At 44.1% G+C, this 17,778-nt stretch overlaps 1 protein-coding gene across 5 annotated transcripts in view; it reads left to right on the top strand.

The window, feature by feature from the left end:
* GRM5 (glutamate metabotropic receptor 5) overlaps positions 1-17,778 on the top strand; it is a 279,818-nt gene that overhangs the window by 227,135 nt on the left and 34,905 nt on the right. For all 5 annotated transcript variants that reach the window (XM_032219956.1, XM_032219957.1, XM_032219954.1 and 2 more), the window contains exon 7: positions 6,736-7,675. In XM_032219956.1, coding sequence (XP_032075847.1) covers positions 6,736-7,675 — 940 coding nt within the window. The remainder of the gene's footprint in view (positions 1-6,735; positions 7,676-17,778) is intronic.

Raw genomic sequence — 17,778 nt, 5'->3', positions numbered from 1 at the left:
GAGAGATGATAGATAGATAGATAGATAGATAGATAGATAGATAGATAGATAGATAGATAGGATGGATAGATGGATAATGATAGATGGATGGATGGATGGATGGATAGATAGATAGATAGATAGATGATAGGTAGGTAGGTAGGTAGGTAGGTAGGTAGGTAGGTAGGTAGGTAGATGAGGTGCGTGTGAGAGAAGTGGGAGAGAGAGAGGGAGATTTAGTTAATGACTCAATTTACAGATCCGATATTTTATTATTACAACCATGAAGGAAATCTCTAACTGATGGAAAGAAGAGAAATAAGGATGCCACTTGTTTGTGGAGTCCTGGGTGCTCTCTGAGCTTGGCTGTTTTCTTGCAGACATTTCATTACCAAACTAGGTAGCATCATCAGTACTAGATTCCAGCACTTCTAGCACTGTTTGGAATCCAACACCTTCAAGATGATGTTACCTAGTAGTGACCCTAACATCACTCAGTTGGGTAATGAAACGTTACCAAGCTCAGAGAGCACCAAGGACTCTGCAGTTCAACCCAGAGCTACAAATATTCTCCCCTATCGACACCACTTGTTTCTTTTCTCCTTTTTTTTTCTTCCTGGAACGTACCGTATATACTCGAGTATAGGCCGACCCGAATATAGCCGAGGCACCTATTTTACCACAAAAAACTGGAAAAGTTATTGACTCGAGTATAAGCCTAGGGTGGGAAATGCAGCAGCTACCGGTAAATTTAAAAATAAAAATAGATACCAATAATGTTTTGAATATTTATTTCAAAGAAAAACAGTAAACTAGCGGTGTATTCAATGAAATACTTCACTCACCTCATGATGCTGATGTCCCGCTGTGATGATGATGTCCCGTGCAGCCGCGGGAGCGATGTCCCGCCTCCTATGACACACGGCACAGTGATTCCTATCATTGGATCACTGTACCAGAGGAGGTGGGACATCGCTATGTGGCTGCTTGCCATAACAGGAGGAGGTGGGACATCGTTGCAGAGCGGCAGGAGGGGGAGGAAGGGGAATCGTAAGACAGCCCTGCATTACATTAGAACGTGAGGAGGGGGGATGGTGCGGTGCGCGCTGCGCGGCAAACTGACACAGAGGGAGGGGAAACTCACAGGGGCACCGGGCCATTCACGAGTGTCACCCAGCGGCATGGCCCCGCCCCTTTTTCTCCTCCATTTCGGGCAAATTTTTCACTGACTCGAGTATAAGCCGAGGCGGCTTTTTTCAGCCCAAAAAGTGGGCTGAAAAACTAGGCTTATACTTGAGTATATACAGTAGTTCAGTTCCTTAATACTGTAGAGGTACCAAGACGTTCCCTAAAAGAAAGCCAACAGAGTCATACTTTTAGAATACTAATAATTCGTTACCTTGGCTGACCTCTTATTAGTCTAGTGGAGCGAGTTCAGTTGTCAACTCAGTTTTTTTATAGATTGGCCACTGGATTTCACCTCCAGTCCAATCAAAGGTGAATGTGGAAGATCTCCAAAACAATCTGTCCCCACCCGAATGATGAATGTTGTGTTTTATTTTTACTTGCACTGTTTTCATGTTTATTGTTTTATTGTCTTGTATCCCCCTCCCTATAAACTGTAAGCCGCCCTGAGTCCCCTCAGGGAAAAGGGCGGCCTATAAATAATCATAAACATAAACATAAACATAATTAACCTAATGAAGAATTCTGGAGAACTGAAAAGTTAGTGATAATTATAAACTTCCATTGGCTTAAAGCAGGGGTCCTCAAACTAAGACCTGTGGGCAAGATACGGCCCCCTGAAGCCATTAATCTGGCCTGCGCAGGACCACAAGGCTGCCCCACCCACATCACCACCCACCCACCAGCCCCCACCGAATATAGGACTTATCTCCGTGAGCCCTGTGGGCTGGAACTGGAAGGTAAGGCCAATATTTTTGGCCCGCAGAGTGCTTCTGGAGGCAGGGGAGGCCAAAAACTGGTCCGAAAGAGAGAGAGTAAGGGGGGGAGAGAGGGATAGATAGAGAGAGAAGGGAGGAAGAGAGAGAGAGAGAGAGAAACTTGTTGATTGTAAGTTCCTTGGGGCTGAGAAGAATTGCTGCAAAACTGAGTTTCCTGAAGTGGATTCCTAGGTTCCTAAACAACTGAAAAAATCATCTAGTAAAAAGAAAAGTCAACCAAAAGAGCAACATGAAAACAAAAGCAAATAAAACACACCCCAGGGGCAAAACAAATTAAAGTTTAATTTGTGCGTATTGTTTAATGGACTGCTAAATTGGCCATGTTTAATGTTTATTCCATTTGTATGCCGCCCTATTCCCGAGAGACTCAGGGCGGCTAACAAGTAAAGGTGAAGGGGAATAAAAAACAAGAAAACAAAAAGACAAGCAAGTTAAAAACGCAGCAACAATTGCAACAATTCAAGTGGGGCTGGGAACTCATCAGCCCCAGGCCTGCCGGAACAGCCAGGTCTTAGTGGCTTTGCAGAAAGCCTGAAGGGTGGTGAGGGTCCGGATCTCCATGGGGAGATCGTTGCAGAGGGCTGGAGCAGCCACAGAGAAGGCCCTTCCCCGAGGGGTCGACAGTCAACATTGGCTAGCAGATGGTATTCGGAGGAGGCCTAATCTGTGGGATCTAATTGGTCGTAGGGAGGTAATTGGCAGGAGGCGGTCTCTCAAGTACCCAGGTCCAATACCAACCCATGCCCACCTAGTCACCTGCCCACCTAGCCACAACTGTTAGATATCCACCCCCCACTGACAGTGGTTTCCACCAAGGTCCTCTGTTCCAGCAGGAACAGAGGTTTAATCCCATTGGCCAAAGGGTCTGACAGAACCCTTTAAAAGGGGCTGCTGTCGAATCCTTCATCAGCCGGATGTTTACCTGACTTGCAATAAAGAGCTGTTGTTACTGAAGCCTTGTGTGCCTATCCATTACCCGATCTAATAACACCCATCCAGTGACATGCCCACATTGCCATGCCCACCCAGCTGGTCCACCTCCCCCCCCCACAGTCTGAGGGACTGTGAATTGACCCCCTGTTTAAAAAGTTTGAGGACCCCTGGCTTAAAGGAACTATTAGTGAGTTTTGGTTCAACGTTTGGATCAATCAATTATATGGAGGGAGTTGGTAACATTTTATAGAAACACATCAAGAAACTTGTTTTTTAAAATAATTAACATAAACTTTATTTACACAGTACGTGGATAATTTAGTTATATAATATAGCTCCTAATAGTCTACAGATAAAATTCCTTCAGTGCAGATTTGCCTACGTCTTTATTTTTTCTGCTGCAACACATCTATTATTGGCAATTAAAAACAGTTTGCACCTGCCACGCCTTGCCTATCTCAAAATTATTATGAAAGGAAGGAAAATTGGTTTTTAGCATTATACTGTCCCCTTCCTCCTAATTTTCCCTCTAGAAACTGCCACGCGCTTTGAAAGATGCATTAAAAAATAAAAGACTAATTCTAGCGATCAGCAATTAGAATTCTCATTTGGCACGAAACTTCAGCTTCCGGCTATTGCATAAGTTATGACTCCGCATTCTGTGTCACCCTGCTGGGTTCTTTAAAACTTTTTTAAAATAATACGATACCATAAAATTACACTTGTATGAAAAATTCAATCTATTCTCACTACTGGGAGAGATAGAAGAGGCCTGGACAAAAAATCAGATTGCTTTAATGTTTGAAGCAATCTTTTTCCTTGATGTCACTGAGATGCACCAGACTTCATTTGACCGAGGGAACGTTAATGCCTCAGCTAAGATGGGTGGCCTTGAAGTATAAAGGAAGAAGACTGCAACCAAATTGAACACAGTAAGGAACAATTATTTCGATTTAGCTTGTGGCGATGTAACATCAGCCAGGAGAAATACAATGCTAATGCAGAGCGGTAGCTTGGCTACCTAAGACTGCTAGCTCAGTTTGGTTCATTCTTGCATGCTTTCCAACAAGCTAGCTCCACACCAGAAAGAAAGATGAGTGGCTTTCCTGCAATGTCACCTGGGGCCATAGGAGCATGGGGGTTCACATACTTAGCATCAGAAGGGGTATTCAGCAGGTTCTGACCAGTTCTGGAGAACGGGTAGCGGGAATTTTGAGTAGTTCGGAGAACGGATAAATACCACCTCCGACTGGCCCCCATCTATTCTCTGCCTCTTGAGTCTCAGCTGATTGGGAGGAAAGGGAGATTTTGCAGTATCCTTCCTCTGGAGTGGGAAGGGAATAGAGATTTTACAGTATCATTCCCCTGCCTCCCCCACCATGCCATGTCCCCAGAACTGGTAGTAATTTTTTTTTAATCTCACCACTGCTTAGGATGCTAGGTTGGAAGTTAGCAAGCTCACGTTTGAGAGCCAAGTGCTGCTGTGCGACAGGTTGAGCTCCCACACATGTGTCTTTCGGCACACAATGACAAAAAAGGTTAGCCATTCCTGATCTAGGGAGTTTTGAGGAACCTTTACTGAACCAGTGAATTTGGGGGGGGGGTGGACTGAGACAAATTAATAGATCCAGCCACTTCAGAGTGATACATAGCAGAACACAAAGTCAACAATCACAATCAGCTTAGCTCCATAATGTCACCGGGGGAAATTCAAAAGCATCCATCAAGTGCCTGGAGAATAATGCAGAAAGAAAGAAAGAAAGAAAGAAAGAAAGAAAGAAAGAAAGAAAGAAGGAAGGAAGGAAGGAAGGAAGGAAGGAAGGAAGGAAGAAAGAAAGAAAGAAAGAAAGAAAGAAAGAAAGAAAGAAAGAAAGAAAGAAAGAAAGAAAGAGGGAGGGAGGGAGAGAAAGAAAGACAGAAAGGAAAAAAAGAAAGAAAGAGGGAGGGAGGGAGGGAGGAAAGAAGGAGGAAGGAAGGAAAGAAAGAGAAAGAAAGAAAGAAAGAAAGAAAGAAAGAAAGAAAGAAAGAAAGAAAGAAAGAAAGAAAAAGCCATCACCTTTTTTCATAGGGAAAGAAAACATCTGAGAAATTGCATTGCAAGGGCACATTTAAGGACAGCATAAATGTCAACAATTTATTCCAGGAAGTGAGAAACGAGTCATCTGGTGCCATATGTGAAGAGTTTAAAATGTAAATGAATGACTACTGCAGTTGCTTGATTAATCAGCTGAAGAGCTAAAGGAATTGCCCTTCCTGGGTGTGAAGAGGGGGAGAGAGTGGAAGCTAAATATTAATGTGGGATGTGATCATTACAACAAGGTTACTCTGCAGAGTATGTATCTTAGGGGAGACCCTAAGACTGGCTGAGATTCTCTTCAGGTGGCTTCATGTTTGGCAAACGATAAAACCGATTAACTTTGGGGAAAATCAGATACGCATCAATTTCTCATTAAAGCAGCTGGAGGGGGCAAAGTTATGACACCTACAAGATTAAAAAGAGTCATTAAGTGCCAGCTTTAGGAGTGGTGCAGTGGCCTGGAGCTGGAGCTCTTGCCTCACAATCAGGAGGCCGTGGGTTCGATCCTCGGTAGAGGCAGGTATTTCTCTCTCTGGGCACAATGAGAATATATCTGGGAAGGAGTGCATTCCAGTCAAGCAAGAGACAACTCACTTCAGATGTTTCTGTGAAAAAAACCCTCCTCTCTAATAATTCCCAGAATATGTGGGAATTTATGGGGATGATAGCAGGCTTTAATTTAACGAGATTGATAGGCTCCAAAACCAAAGAATGACAAGTTGTAACTCTTCCAAGCAGATTTCTATATTGTTCCTCACCTAAAGACAGCATCCTGCCAAACTAAAGCAAAGTAAAGAATATACTCGGGGAACTATTAGGGAGGAGCCCTCCTCACCCTCTTTCTATCATACAAACTATCTAAACGGAGTTGTCTTTTGCTCCTCTGGAATGCACTCCTTCCCTTTTTGGGAATCCAGACAACATTCCCTCACAGATATTATCTCAGCTTCCTTGCGAATTCTATTTCAGTATTTACTGGTAACCTCCCAACCAAGTATTAACCACGTCCAACTCTGTGCAACTTCTGAGCCCAGGTAACTTCATCAAATCCTCCTAACTTCTCAGACAAATCTCCAAAAACCTCTGCGTGATTTCTAGATTTCCGTAAACAAATTTCAACGTACGTGGTTTCTAGATTGATTGAAGAAAGATTGCGGTAGAAGGAGCCAGTGATTTGTTTTCTCATCAGCAACATATCAAGGAACAGGTGTTTACAGAGCCAAGGTGGCATAGTGGTGAGAGTGCAGTACTGCAGGCTACATCTGCTGACTGCCAGCTGACTGCAATTTGACAGTTCGAATCTCACCAGGCTCAAGGTTGGCTCAGCCTTCCATCCTTCCGAGGTTGGTTAAATGAGAAATCTAGATTGTTGGGGGCAAGAGGCTGACTCTGTAAACTGCTTAGAGAAGGCTGCAAAGCCCTGTGAAGCGGTATATAAGTCTAAAGAGTATGTATAATATATAAGTCTAGAGCCGAGGTGGCGCAGTGGTTAGGGTGCAGTACTACAGGCCACTTCAGCTGACTGCTATCTGCAGTTCGGCGGTTCAAATCTCACCGGCTCAAGGTTGACTCAGCCTTCCATCCTTCCGAGGTGGCTGAAATTAGGACCCAGACTGTGGGGCAATATGCTGACTCTGTAAACCGCTTAGAGAGGGCTGAAAGTTCTATGAAGCGGTATATAAGTCTAACCGCTATTGCTAAGTGCTATTGCTACCTGCCTTAGCCAGCATTGCTGTTTTTTTTTTTAAAAAAAGCCTATTGTCTTCTTTATTTCCTTACCAGGTTGCGATTTAATCCCAGTTGAATATCTACGGTGGGGTGACCCAGAGCCTATCGCTGCAGTGGTTTTCGCCTGCTTGGGTCTTATGGCTACTTTATTCGTCACTGCCATATTCATCATGTACCGCGACACGCCGGTGGTCAAATCCTCCAGCCGCGAGCTCTGCTACATCATCTTGGCTGGCATCTTTTTGGGTTACCTGTGCACCTTCTGCCTGATCGCCAAGCCCCAGCAGATCTACTGTTACCTTCAAAGGATCGGCATTGGCCTCTCCCCAGCCATGAGCTACTCCGCTCTCGTGACCAAGACCAACCGCATCGCCCGGATCCTGGCAGGCAGCAAGAAGAAAATCTGCACCAAGAAGCCGCGATTCATGAGCGCTTGTGCCCAGCTGGTCATAGCTTTCATCCTGATCTGCGTTCAGCTTGGCATCATCGTCGCCCTCTTCATTATGGAACCCCCGGATATCAAGCACCATTACCCAAGTATCCGGGAGGTGTACCTGATATGCAACACCACCAACTTGGGGGTTGTGACCCCGCTGGGATACAATGGTTTGCTCATCTTGAGCTGCACCTTTTACGCGTTCAAGACCAGAAACGTCCCCGCGAATTTCAACGAGGCCAAATATATCGCCTTCACCATGTATACCACCTGCATCATCTGGCTGGCCTTTGTGCCCATTTATTTCGGGAGCAACTACAAGATTATCACCATGTGCTTTTCGGTAAGCCTGAGCGCCACCGTGGCCCTCGGTTGCATGTTCGTACCAAAGGTGTACATCATTCTCGCCAAGCCAGAGAGGAACGTGCGCAGCGCGTTCACCACCTCGACCGTGGTCCGCATGCACGTGGGCGACGGGAAGCCTTCTTCTGCCGCCAGCCGTTCGAGCAGTTTGATCAACCTGTGGAAACGAAGGGGATCTTCTGGAGAAACTCTAAGGTAATCCTTGATTTAGCAGTGTGTGTTTTTTTCCCGGGCTAGATGGACAGAGAGAAAATGCTGGTCTTAAACATGATTGCTTCTACGATGCTGTATATTTCACAGGTGTTATTTAGAACGATCGGGCGTTCTTCAAGATTCAGGAAACTTATTTCCACTGGATTTTGTTTTGTACCTTTTCTGCAACACAGACAATATTTAAGCATTTTGTATTCTGAATTTGGGATGAAATTATTTTACCTGGCTAGATTCAGGTTATCGGCTAATATGCTCCAGATTTCCTGGCATAACAGCGTTCTCTATAGTTTTTATCCTTTTGCCACTGTAAGCTGTCCGGAGTTACCCTGTGGTAAGATGGATGGCTAATAAACTTTGCAAATAATTAAATAAATTCTAAAATTTAGGAATATTCGGAGGATACTAATTGGAGGAAACTGCCCTAAATATAGTCTTCTGGTTTTCCTTTTTCTTCCCTTTTCTTCCTTTCCATTTTTCTGTTTTTCACAAGTTTTCTTCTTTCTCCATAGAAGGGGTGCAACTTATCCTACCACAGATCATAGCCCATGATGGATCTTGATCTGCTTCTTGGAAACAAATGGTGTGATATTGGTTAAATTAAATAATACGATAGCAATATATGCAGACTCTCATTTTTCAAGTATTAACAGATCATTTCTTCAAACAGATCATCAGAGTTGGTGTGTACCTTTTACTTGTGTTGTGGGAATTGCTTCCTCTTCCCAGCTATACTTCATATACAGGTAGTCCTCGACTTACAACAGTACATTTAGTGACCGATTGAATAGAGTAGAATAGAATAGAATAGAATAGACCGCCTACTGCCAATTACCTCCACTAGGCCAATAAGATCCCATAGATTAGGCCTCCTCCGAATTCCATCAGCCGGTCAATGTCGACTGGCAACTACCCGGAGGAGAACCTTCTCGGTGGCTGCTCCGACCCTATGGAACGAACTCCCCGTGGGGATTCGCACCCTCACCACCCTTCAGACCTTCCGCGTAGCCCTTAAAACCTGGCTGTCCCGACAGGCCTGGGGCTAAAGACTTCAACCCCACCCGAATAGTATGACTGTTGTGTTTTTTAACGATGTATTGTCTTTATGTGTATAACTTGTTTTGTACTTCCCTCCCCTTGAATTGTGAGCCGCCCTGAGTCCCCCCAGGGAAAAGGGCGGCATACAAATAAAAATAAAATAAAATAAATAAAAATAAATAAATAGAATAGAATAGAATAGAATAGAATAGAATAGAATAGAATAGAATAGAATAGAATTCTTTATTGGCCAAGTATGATTGGGCCAAAGGAATTTGTCTTTGGTGCAGATGCTCTCAATGTACATAAAAAGACAAGATACATTCATCGAGAATCATAAGGTACAACACTTAATGATAGTCATAGGGTACAAATAAGCAATTAGGAAACAATATCAATATAAATCGTAAGGATACAAGCAACGAAGTTACAGTCCTGCGGTCATAAGTGGGAGGAGATGGATGATAGGAACGATGAGAAAACTAATAGTCATAGTAATGCAGCCTTAGTGAATGGTTTGACAGTGGTGAGGAAATTAGTTGTTTAGCAGAGTGATGGCATTTGGGAAAAAAACTCTCTTTGTGCCTAGTTGTTTTGGTGCGCAGTGCCCTATAGTGTCATTCTGAGGGTAGGAGTTGAAACAATTTATGTGCAGGATGCGAGGGGTCTGTGGATATTTTCCCAGCCCTCTTTTCGACTCATGCAGTGTACAGGTCCTCAATTGAAGGCAGGTTGACAGTAATTGTTTTTTTCTGGAGTTACATTGGCACTGAAAAAAGTGACCTATGGCAATTTTTCCACACTTACGACCATTGCAGCATCTCCTTGGTCACAGGATTGAAATTCAGATGCTTGGCAGGTGACTCATATTTATGACGGTTGCAGCATTCCCCCCTTTTGTGACCTTCTGACAGGACAAGCCAATAGGGAAGCCAGATTCTCTTCACAATCGTGCTACTAACTTAACAACTGCAGTGATTCGCTTAACAACTGTACCAAGAAAGGTCATAAAATGAGACAAAACCCACCGCACCAATGTCTCACTTAGCAACAGAAATTTTGGGTTAAATTGTGGTCCGAAGTCAAAGGCTACCTGTATACCACGACAGGGTTATAATTCAATAGGGGGGGAGGGGATCCTTTCATACACACAACTTTAGATGTAGAGGGTTCTAGGCAGGGTGGATAAAAATCAATATCTTTTTTAAAAATTAAAAAAAATGGATTTTAAAATTTTAAATTGGATACCTAAAGATAGTTTTCTATTTAAGATACATTAATAATTTAGTTCATTCAGCATGAAATGGAGCTTAGTTATGTAGCGTGAGGCTGTATATTCTGCAATATTGACATTTCTTGATCAACTCATTCATTGGATCCAAGCTCTGCAAGCGGAGAGAACGTGCACCGCATTGCTGCATTCGCACAATTTCCCAGTAACCGTGAGATAAATCCTGAAACAAAGTTCAGGAATATTCCTTCATCCCATTGTTTTGCAAATCTAGGTACACTACAAATTGCATGATTGTTTGAAGAGAAATGCATCTGTACCACCAGCAGGGGTGGGTTTCTCGCCCCGTTCCAACCGGTTCTGTTGGAACGGGGCCGGCGGCGTCCTCGTGCACGCGCGCTGTGCACGCATGCGTACTAGCGTCTGTGCGATGCTCCAGATGCTCCTGGAGGATCGCGCAGGCGCTGTATGCCTCCTGCGCATGCGTGGAAGCAAAGAACTCGTCAAAACCGGGTAAAAAATGCAGGCGGGAGGGTGGACCCTTCGGCGTTCCCGGAAGTTACTTACTTCCGGGTTCGCCGACCAACGGGTTCGCGGGGACCGCCGCGAACCGCCTGAAACCCACCCCTGCACCAGGCTCTAAGGAGGAAGGGCAAGCAGTAAAAACGAAAGTGAAACCACCTGAGCAGCTTATAATATTAAAGGGCACCTGTCATTTCAGATCCATCACAGCAGCGCCTGTTAGCCGCAGGGCTGGGTTCCGGCAGGCACTACTGCTGGTTCACTCATGTGTGCGCTGCGCGTGCATGCGCAGTGCAAGTAAAATTGTTCTGTGCATGCGTAAAACTGAAAAGCTAGGGAACCGGCTCAGGGGCGTGGCAGGCCTTGGTCGCTGCCAGTTCCAGCGAGCCAGGCCGCCGAACCAGTAGGAACCCACCACTGGTTAGTGGGAATCCACTCACCTACTGCCTGCCATATCCCTCACTTTGTTGTGTCACTGCCGCATCATCAGCCATCCCATTAAAGTGAATGGGACTGTTGGCGAGTCAACAGCGAGTCAGAGGAGGATAGAGATGACAGTTGCTCTTTCAAAATTATGACTTAAATTGAGTTGATTTAAATCAAGCCCTTTTACTAGTGATTTAAATCATGATCCACCCTGTTCTAGGTGCAGATAAAATGAGGCTTTGTGAGCAAAAAAGTGTGAAAAAATGTAGAATGCAATAGTTTTTGTACGATCCCTATAAACGTTGTTGTTGTTAGTTGTGAAGTCATGTCTGACCCATCGTGACCCCATGGACCACATTCCTCCACGCCTTCCTGTCCTCGACCAATCTCTGGAGTCCTTTTAAGTTCACGCCGACTGCTTCAGTGACTCCATCCAGCCCCTCATTCTCTGTCGTCCCCCTTCTTCTTTTGCTTCCATCTTTCCCAGCATGAGGCTCTTCTCCAGTGAGTCCTTCCTTCTCATTAGGTGGCCAAAGCATTTGAGTTTCATCTTCGGGATCTGGCCTTCTAAAGAACAGTCAGGATTGATCTCCTCTAGGACTGACCGGTTGGATGGCCGGCCTTGCAGTCGAAGGGACTCGCAAAAGTCTTCATACCCAAGTCTTTACATACCAACACACATACACACTTTGGGGACCTGTTGAGTGAGCTGCATGTATGCCAGAAGAGAGGGGAAAAAGAGCTTGGACACAACAAGAGATGAAGATTGCTTCTCCTTCCCTCTCTGAAGCTATTAATCCCAAATTTGTTTCTCTCCACTGATTGTCAAACTCACCGTGGGCTTTACTGTACATCTCAGCACAGCACAGTGAAGAGACAACATAATTGCTTCGTAACTAGAAATTAATCATTCACCATTCAGTAGATAAGATCATTAGCTGCTATTTTTGGAATTTCCATGAGTGTTTTCCAAGCCATTCAATTACTATAAATTTTACTCTTCGTCTGTCATTCCTGCCTCCTCTTTGCTTTCCCTTCTCGGCTTGCCGTTACTTATCCTTCTAATTTATCCTCAGATGTACTTTTAAGTATCCCCGTGATGCAATTGCTTCCTGTGGCCTTGCCGTTTCCAACGCTTGTTATTCGTCACCTTGGTGTCAAGGTCTGAAGTTAATTCTTTGGTGGCCTCCTTATTCCTAATTAAAGAGATGCAAGAATAATAAAGAATGAAGGCAAGCCAAGAAGGCGGCGGCAGCGTTAGCTTGGATGGGGTGACCTCTGTTAATGAAGCAAAGAGCATTAAGACAAAAGCGGTGTTGAGTTTTGAAAAGGTCTGTTGTGTCGACAGGGTCATTAGCCAGCAAGAGACACATGATAATCCCCATTCAGAGGAGCCTTTCAGAAGCAATTGTTCCCTAGTCCAACCACAGAACGTAGCCATTCTATTCTCTGAAGGACTCCATGGCTTACATCTGCATAGTGTCTGCAGTCACACCACTTCGGGGGGGGGGGGGGGGGAAGCAAATATGGGAAAAAGTAACCAGCCGAATAGGTAGCTCAGTGGCTAAGACGCTGAGCTGGTCAATCAGAAAGGTCGGCAGTTCAGCGGTTCGATCCCTAGTGCCACGTAACAGAGTGAGCTCCCGTTATTTGCCTAGCTTCTGCCAACCTAACGGTTCGAAAGCGTGCAAAAATGCAAGTAGAAAAATAGGGACCACCTTTGGTGGGAAGGAAACTGTGTTTCATGCGCCTTCGGTGTTTAGTCATGCCGGCCACATGACCATGGAGACGTCTTTGGACAGCGCTGGCTCTTTGGCTTTGAAACAGAGATGAGCACCGCCCCCTAGAGTCGGGAACGACTAGCACATATGTGCGAGGGGAATCTTTACTTTAAGGAAAGAAAAATTGTTGTGGAGAAAAACATTTATTGTACCTCAGTCCCAACTGATTTGAAGGGAATGCACTTTCATCAGAGGAATGGTATAAATCAGCCAGCTTTGATTTATTTTCATTTTTATTTTTTTTATCATACCAATTTTCCGCTTATTTTCCACAGCTTCATGAAGAGCCAGACGTTCTTTAAATCCAGTCAGATGAAAGCAGAGGGCAGACCTGAAGGGTTACTTGGTCGTGTTAGAATTTTCAGATTCTCTGTTGGCCCCAGAGAAGTACCGTATTTTTCAGAGTATAATACACACCTTTTTCCCTCAAAAAAGAAGCTGAAAATCTGGGTGCGCCTTATACACTGAATACAATATTTTTTGTCTCCCAAAACCCTGACCCCCTTCACCAAAATGGCCATGCATAGCTTGTAGGAGGCTTTCAGAGTGCTCCTGGGGGCTGGGGAGGGCAGAAATGAGCAAAAAACAGACCATTTTTTGCTCAATTTTGTCCCCCCAGCCCCAGGAGCCTCCTAAATGCTATTCATGCCCTTTTTTTGAAAAAACAAATGAGCCTGTTTTACAAAAAAACAGGCCGTTTTGGGAGGTCTGCAGAATGCAATTTTTTTTTTTAATTTGCCTCTTCAAAGCCTTGCTGCTTCTTATACTCTGGTGCGTCTTATACTTCGAAAAATACGGTAGTAGAATAACATTTCTTGGAAGAATGAAGGGAGTCTGCAAATATACCGTAGATGTGTGAGCTCTCCAAGGTCCTGAAATCTCCCGCTCAGGCAGAGCCCTGGATCTTTTCATATTTCTTCCACTTTATGAACGCTCAGTCTGTTACTTGCTTTTTAGAAATCTCCATGGTGAAATTTGAAGGAAAAGAGGAATGTGGTCACATAGGGCACAGCCAAGTACAAAGGGTACCTTTGTGTCAGGAGTGACAGAGAAATGGAGAGCACAGGATCGCTCCCTATAGGTTTATACAGATAACAGATTAACAAAGTTGGAAGGGACCTTGTAGGTCATCTAGCCCAACCAACCACCCAAGCAGGAGACCCTACACTATTTCTGACAAATCACAGTCCAATCTCTTCTTGAAAGTCTCCAGTGATGAAACCCCCCACAACGTCCGAAGGCAATTTCTGTTCCATTGGTTTTGATTGTTCTCACTGTCAGAAAGTCCCTCCTTATTTCTAGGTTGAATCTCTCCTTGGTCATTTTCCATCCATTATTCCTTGTCTGGCCTTCGGGTGCTTTAGAAAATAGCTTGACCTCTTCCTCTCTGTGGCAGCCCCTCAAATATTGGAACACTGCTATCATGTCTCCCCTAGTCCTTTTCTCTAGACTAGCCATGCCCAGTTCCTGCAACCGTTCTTCATACTGTATGTTTGAGCCTCCAGTCCCCTAATCATCCTGGTTACTCTCCTCTGCACTTTTTCTAGAGTCTCAACAACTTTTTTATAGTGTGGTGACCGAAAGTGGATGCAGTACTCTAGGTGTGGCCTTACTGGGGCTTTATTTAGACTTATAGGCTTTTATATAAACTTTATATAGACTTAAACAAAGCTATAGTCTAAAATCCCAGAGAATAGTGACTCAAATAGAATCCATCCCAAATTGGACACTCAGCTACAGCAGCAGTTCCATTAGCTCAAAAAAAAATGTCCATTTTGCATTACAAAACAGAAATAAATAACCTAAAACCAAGGCTGCTTTAAAGGCTGAGGCCAAAGTAGATAGTACGGCAACAATATCACTGAATAGTATAAGGAAACTGTTTTTTTTTTTAGCAATCATTTAAATTTCCCAAAATCTAACAAAACAAAAGCTGTTGTGTCTTAGCCTCCTTGCCCTGCTAAAATTAATGCTGTGTGAAGCCTATCGCCCAAATGATGTATTTAGTCTCGAGTCTTTTTTCGATGGCCCATCAAGCCTCAAGTTTGAACCGTTGACCTCATTAGTACAATTTTCTGCTTTTAAAATAAACACAATTTAATGCATCTATTTTACTGCAGCCAAAGCATGTAGGAGACCATATATTCAATACAATAGCAGAGTTGGAAGGGACCTTGGAGGTCTTCTAGTCCAACCCCCTGCCTAGGCAGAAAACCCTATACCGTTTCAGACAAATGGCTATCCAACATCTTCTTAAAGACTTCCAGTGTTGGAGAATTCACAGCTTCTGGAGGCAAGTTGTTCCACTGATTAATTGTTCTAAGTGTCAGGAAATTTCTCCTCAGTTCTAAGTTGCTTCTCTCCTTGATTAGTTTCCACCCATTGCTTCTTGTTCGACCCTCAGGTGCCTTGGGGAATAGTTTGACTCCCTCTTCTTTGTGGCAACCCCTGAGATATTGGAACTCTTCTATCCTGTCTCCCATTTCTCATTCATTTTATTAAAAGCCAAACAAATGGAGAATGGAAATTGCCCTTAGAGCAATGATAGTGAACCTTTTTGTCATCACGTGCCGAAAGTGCACACACGCGTGACACCCCTGTGCTCCCCACGCACGCGGGTGCGACCCTTTGTGCCCCATTTTGGGACTAGAAGACCTCCCTGCCACCTCCGGGGACCAAAAACAGACTGCAGGGGGCGGCGCACCATATCCCTCTGCACTCCCACCACCCCCGTGCATGTGTGTGTGGCCTCACCCCACCCCCTGGCATGTGCATACTTCTCCCGCATGCGCCTCCTCCCCCATGCATGCATGGCCGAAACCCCAAAATCAGCTGACTGGTGGGAGGTGCGCACACATGCATGATGGGGCTGAGCTGGGATGATGGTTCGCGTGCCCGCAGAGAGGGCTCGGTATGCCACCTGTGGCATGCGTGCCATAGGTTCGCCATACAGCCTTAGAGTCTTATCAGAAAAAGTAGTAGAAGCTTGCAAGCAACTTTCAACGGAAGTAATGGGTCAATCATCAGTGACTGTGTTTAAATGAAGAGGATTAGGGGACTGGAGGCTAAAACATATGAAGAACGGTTGCAGGAACTGGGTAGTTCTTGTCTGATAAAAAGAAGGACTTGAGGAGACATGATAGCAGCCTTCCAATATCTCAGGGGTTGCCACAAAGAAGAGGGAGTCAAACTATTCTCCAAAGCACCTGAGGGTAGAACAAGAAGCAATGGTTGGAAACTAATCAAGGAGAGAAGCAACTTAGAACTGAGGAGAAATTTCCTGACAGTGAGAACAATTAATCAGTGGAACAGAAGTTGCCTCCAGAAGTTGTGAAAGCTCCAACACTGGAAGTCTTTAAGAAGATGTTGGATAGCCATTTGTATGGAACGGTATAGGGTTTCCTGCCTAGGCAGAGGGTTGGACTAGAAGACCTCCAAGGTCCCTTCCAACTCTGCTATTGTATTGTATTGTAAACATGCTTGCGATAAACCCATGTCCACTATCTGACAAAAATTTTAAAAATACAATAAATAAAGTATAGAAATATTAGCACAAATAATAAATTATTTAACTAACTAAAAGGAAAACAGACAAACTCAAAGGGCAGATCTTTTTCTATCCCCAGTTTTCTACGTTTCTATAATAGTTCTTGTTTACTATTTGTGTTTCATTGTTATATTGGTTTTAAATGATTCTATGATTATTTGCCACCCATAGTCCCTTATTTGAGATGGGCAGCCATCCCAATTGAATAAATTGTTGTTTATTGTTATTGTTTATCAGTGCTCCAATATCTCGGGGGCTGCCACAAAGAAGTGGGAGTCAAGCTATTCTCCAAAGCCCCTGAAGGTAGGACAAGAAGCAATGGGTGGAAACTAATTAAGGAGAGAAGCAACTTAGCACTAAGGAGAAATCTCCTGACAGTTAGAAGAATTAACCAGGGGAACAACTTGCCTCCAGAAGTTGTAAATGCTCCAACACTGGAAGTCTTTAAGAAGATGTTGGATAGCCATTTGTCTGGAACCGTATAGGGTTTCCTGCCTAGGCAGAGGGTTGGACTAGAAGACCTCCAAGGTCCCTTCCAACTCTGTTATTGAATTCTTGTATAAGTGTCCTTTTACAGCATTGCGACTGTATCGGCCTGGCAACTATCCAAGGACTGATAAGGTCTGTTTTTCCAATTAAACCTTGAAAACTTTATTGCTGGGACTTTTCTGGAGGTGAATGCCAGGAATTCACATTAATGTTTTTAAGAAGATGTTGGATAGCCATTTGTCTGAAGTGGTGTAGGGTTCACTGCCTAAGCAGGGGGTTGGGCTAGAAGACCTTCAAGGTGCCTTCCAACTCTGTTATTCTAATTCTAAATAAATAAACGAACAGCACAAAGTCTTGCATGGAACTCAAATCCCATAGATTGTTCTTGTAAAATCTAGGGACACTGGCCCACTGATCCTATAATTAACTGGTTGAAAATGACTTTTCCCAAAAGATAAATTATATCTCCTAAGTTATGTTTGGCAGCTGGTTCATGAATCTATTCGAGCCGATGCTGAAGTGACTGGAAGCCAAAACAAAACAACCCAGGGGGAAAGAAAGAAAAAACATGAATTGGAATGATGTGGTTATATATAGTGAGTACAAAGTGTTGTAAGGGAATGAATCATGCCAGTTCTTAAAGAAACTTGCTACTTACGTCCTACCAGCAGGTCACAAAGACCTCCCTCCCCATCATTAACATTGTGCTGATGTGATGTTAATTGATGGCGCTGCCAAGCTGGAGTAGGAGATTGTCAAAGCGATGAGGTCAATGCTCTACACAAAACTTTGCCAGCTGTCAACGTCACCACGGAAGCCGAACGGCTTTCAAACGCCTGCACAGAGGTATATATTTACTGTGTGGGGGTTACTGTTTCTTGCAGACATCTTCTAACACAAGCGTGGTGGCAGAGTGGTTAGAATGCGGTATTGCAGGCTAATTCTGCCGACTGCCAGGGGTTTGATCCTCACCAGCTCTAGGTTGTAATGTTATGTAATGTAGATCTGACTGTCTGTCAGGTTTCCGAAAGATGCCCTAATAAATTCATGAGCC

This window comes from Thamnophis elegans, chromosome 6, assembly GCF_009769535.1.
Source record: "Thamnophis elegans isolate rThaEle1 chromosome 6, rThaEle1.pri, whole genome shotgun sequence".
In the NCBI taxonomy this organism is placed as follows: Eukaryota; Metazoa; Chordata; class Lepidosauria; order Squamata; family Colubridae; genus Thamnophis; species Thamnophis elegans.
The sequence above is the reverse complement of the archived record's forward strand: the minus strand, read 5'-3'. Positions and strand labels throughout refer to the sequence as shown.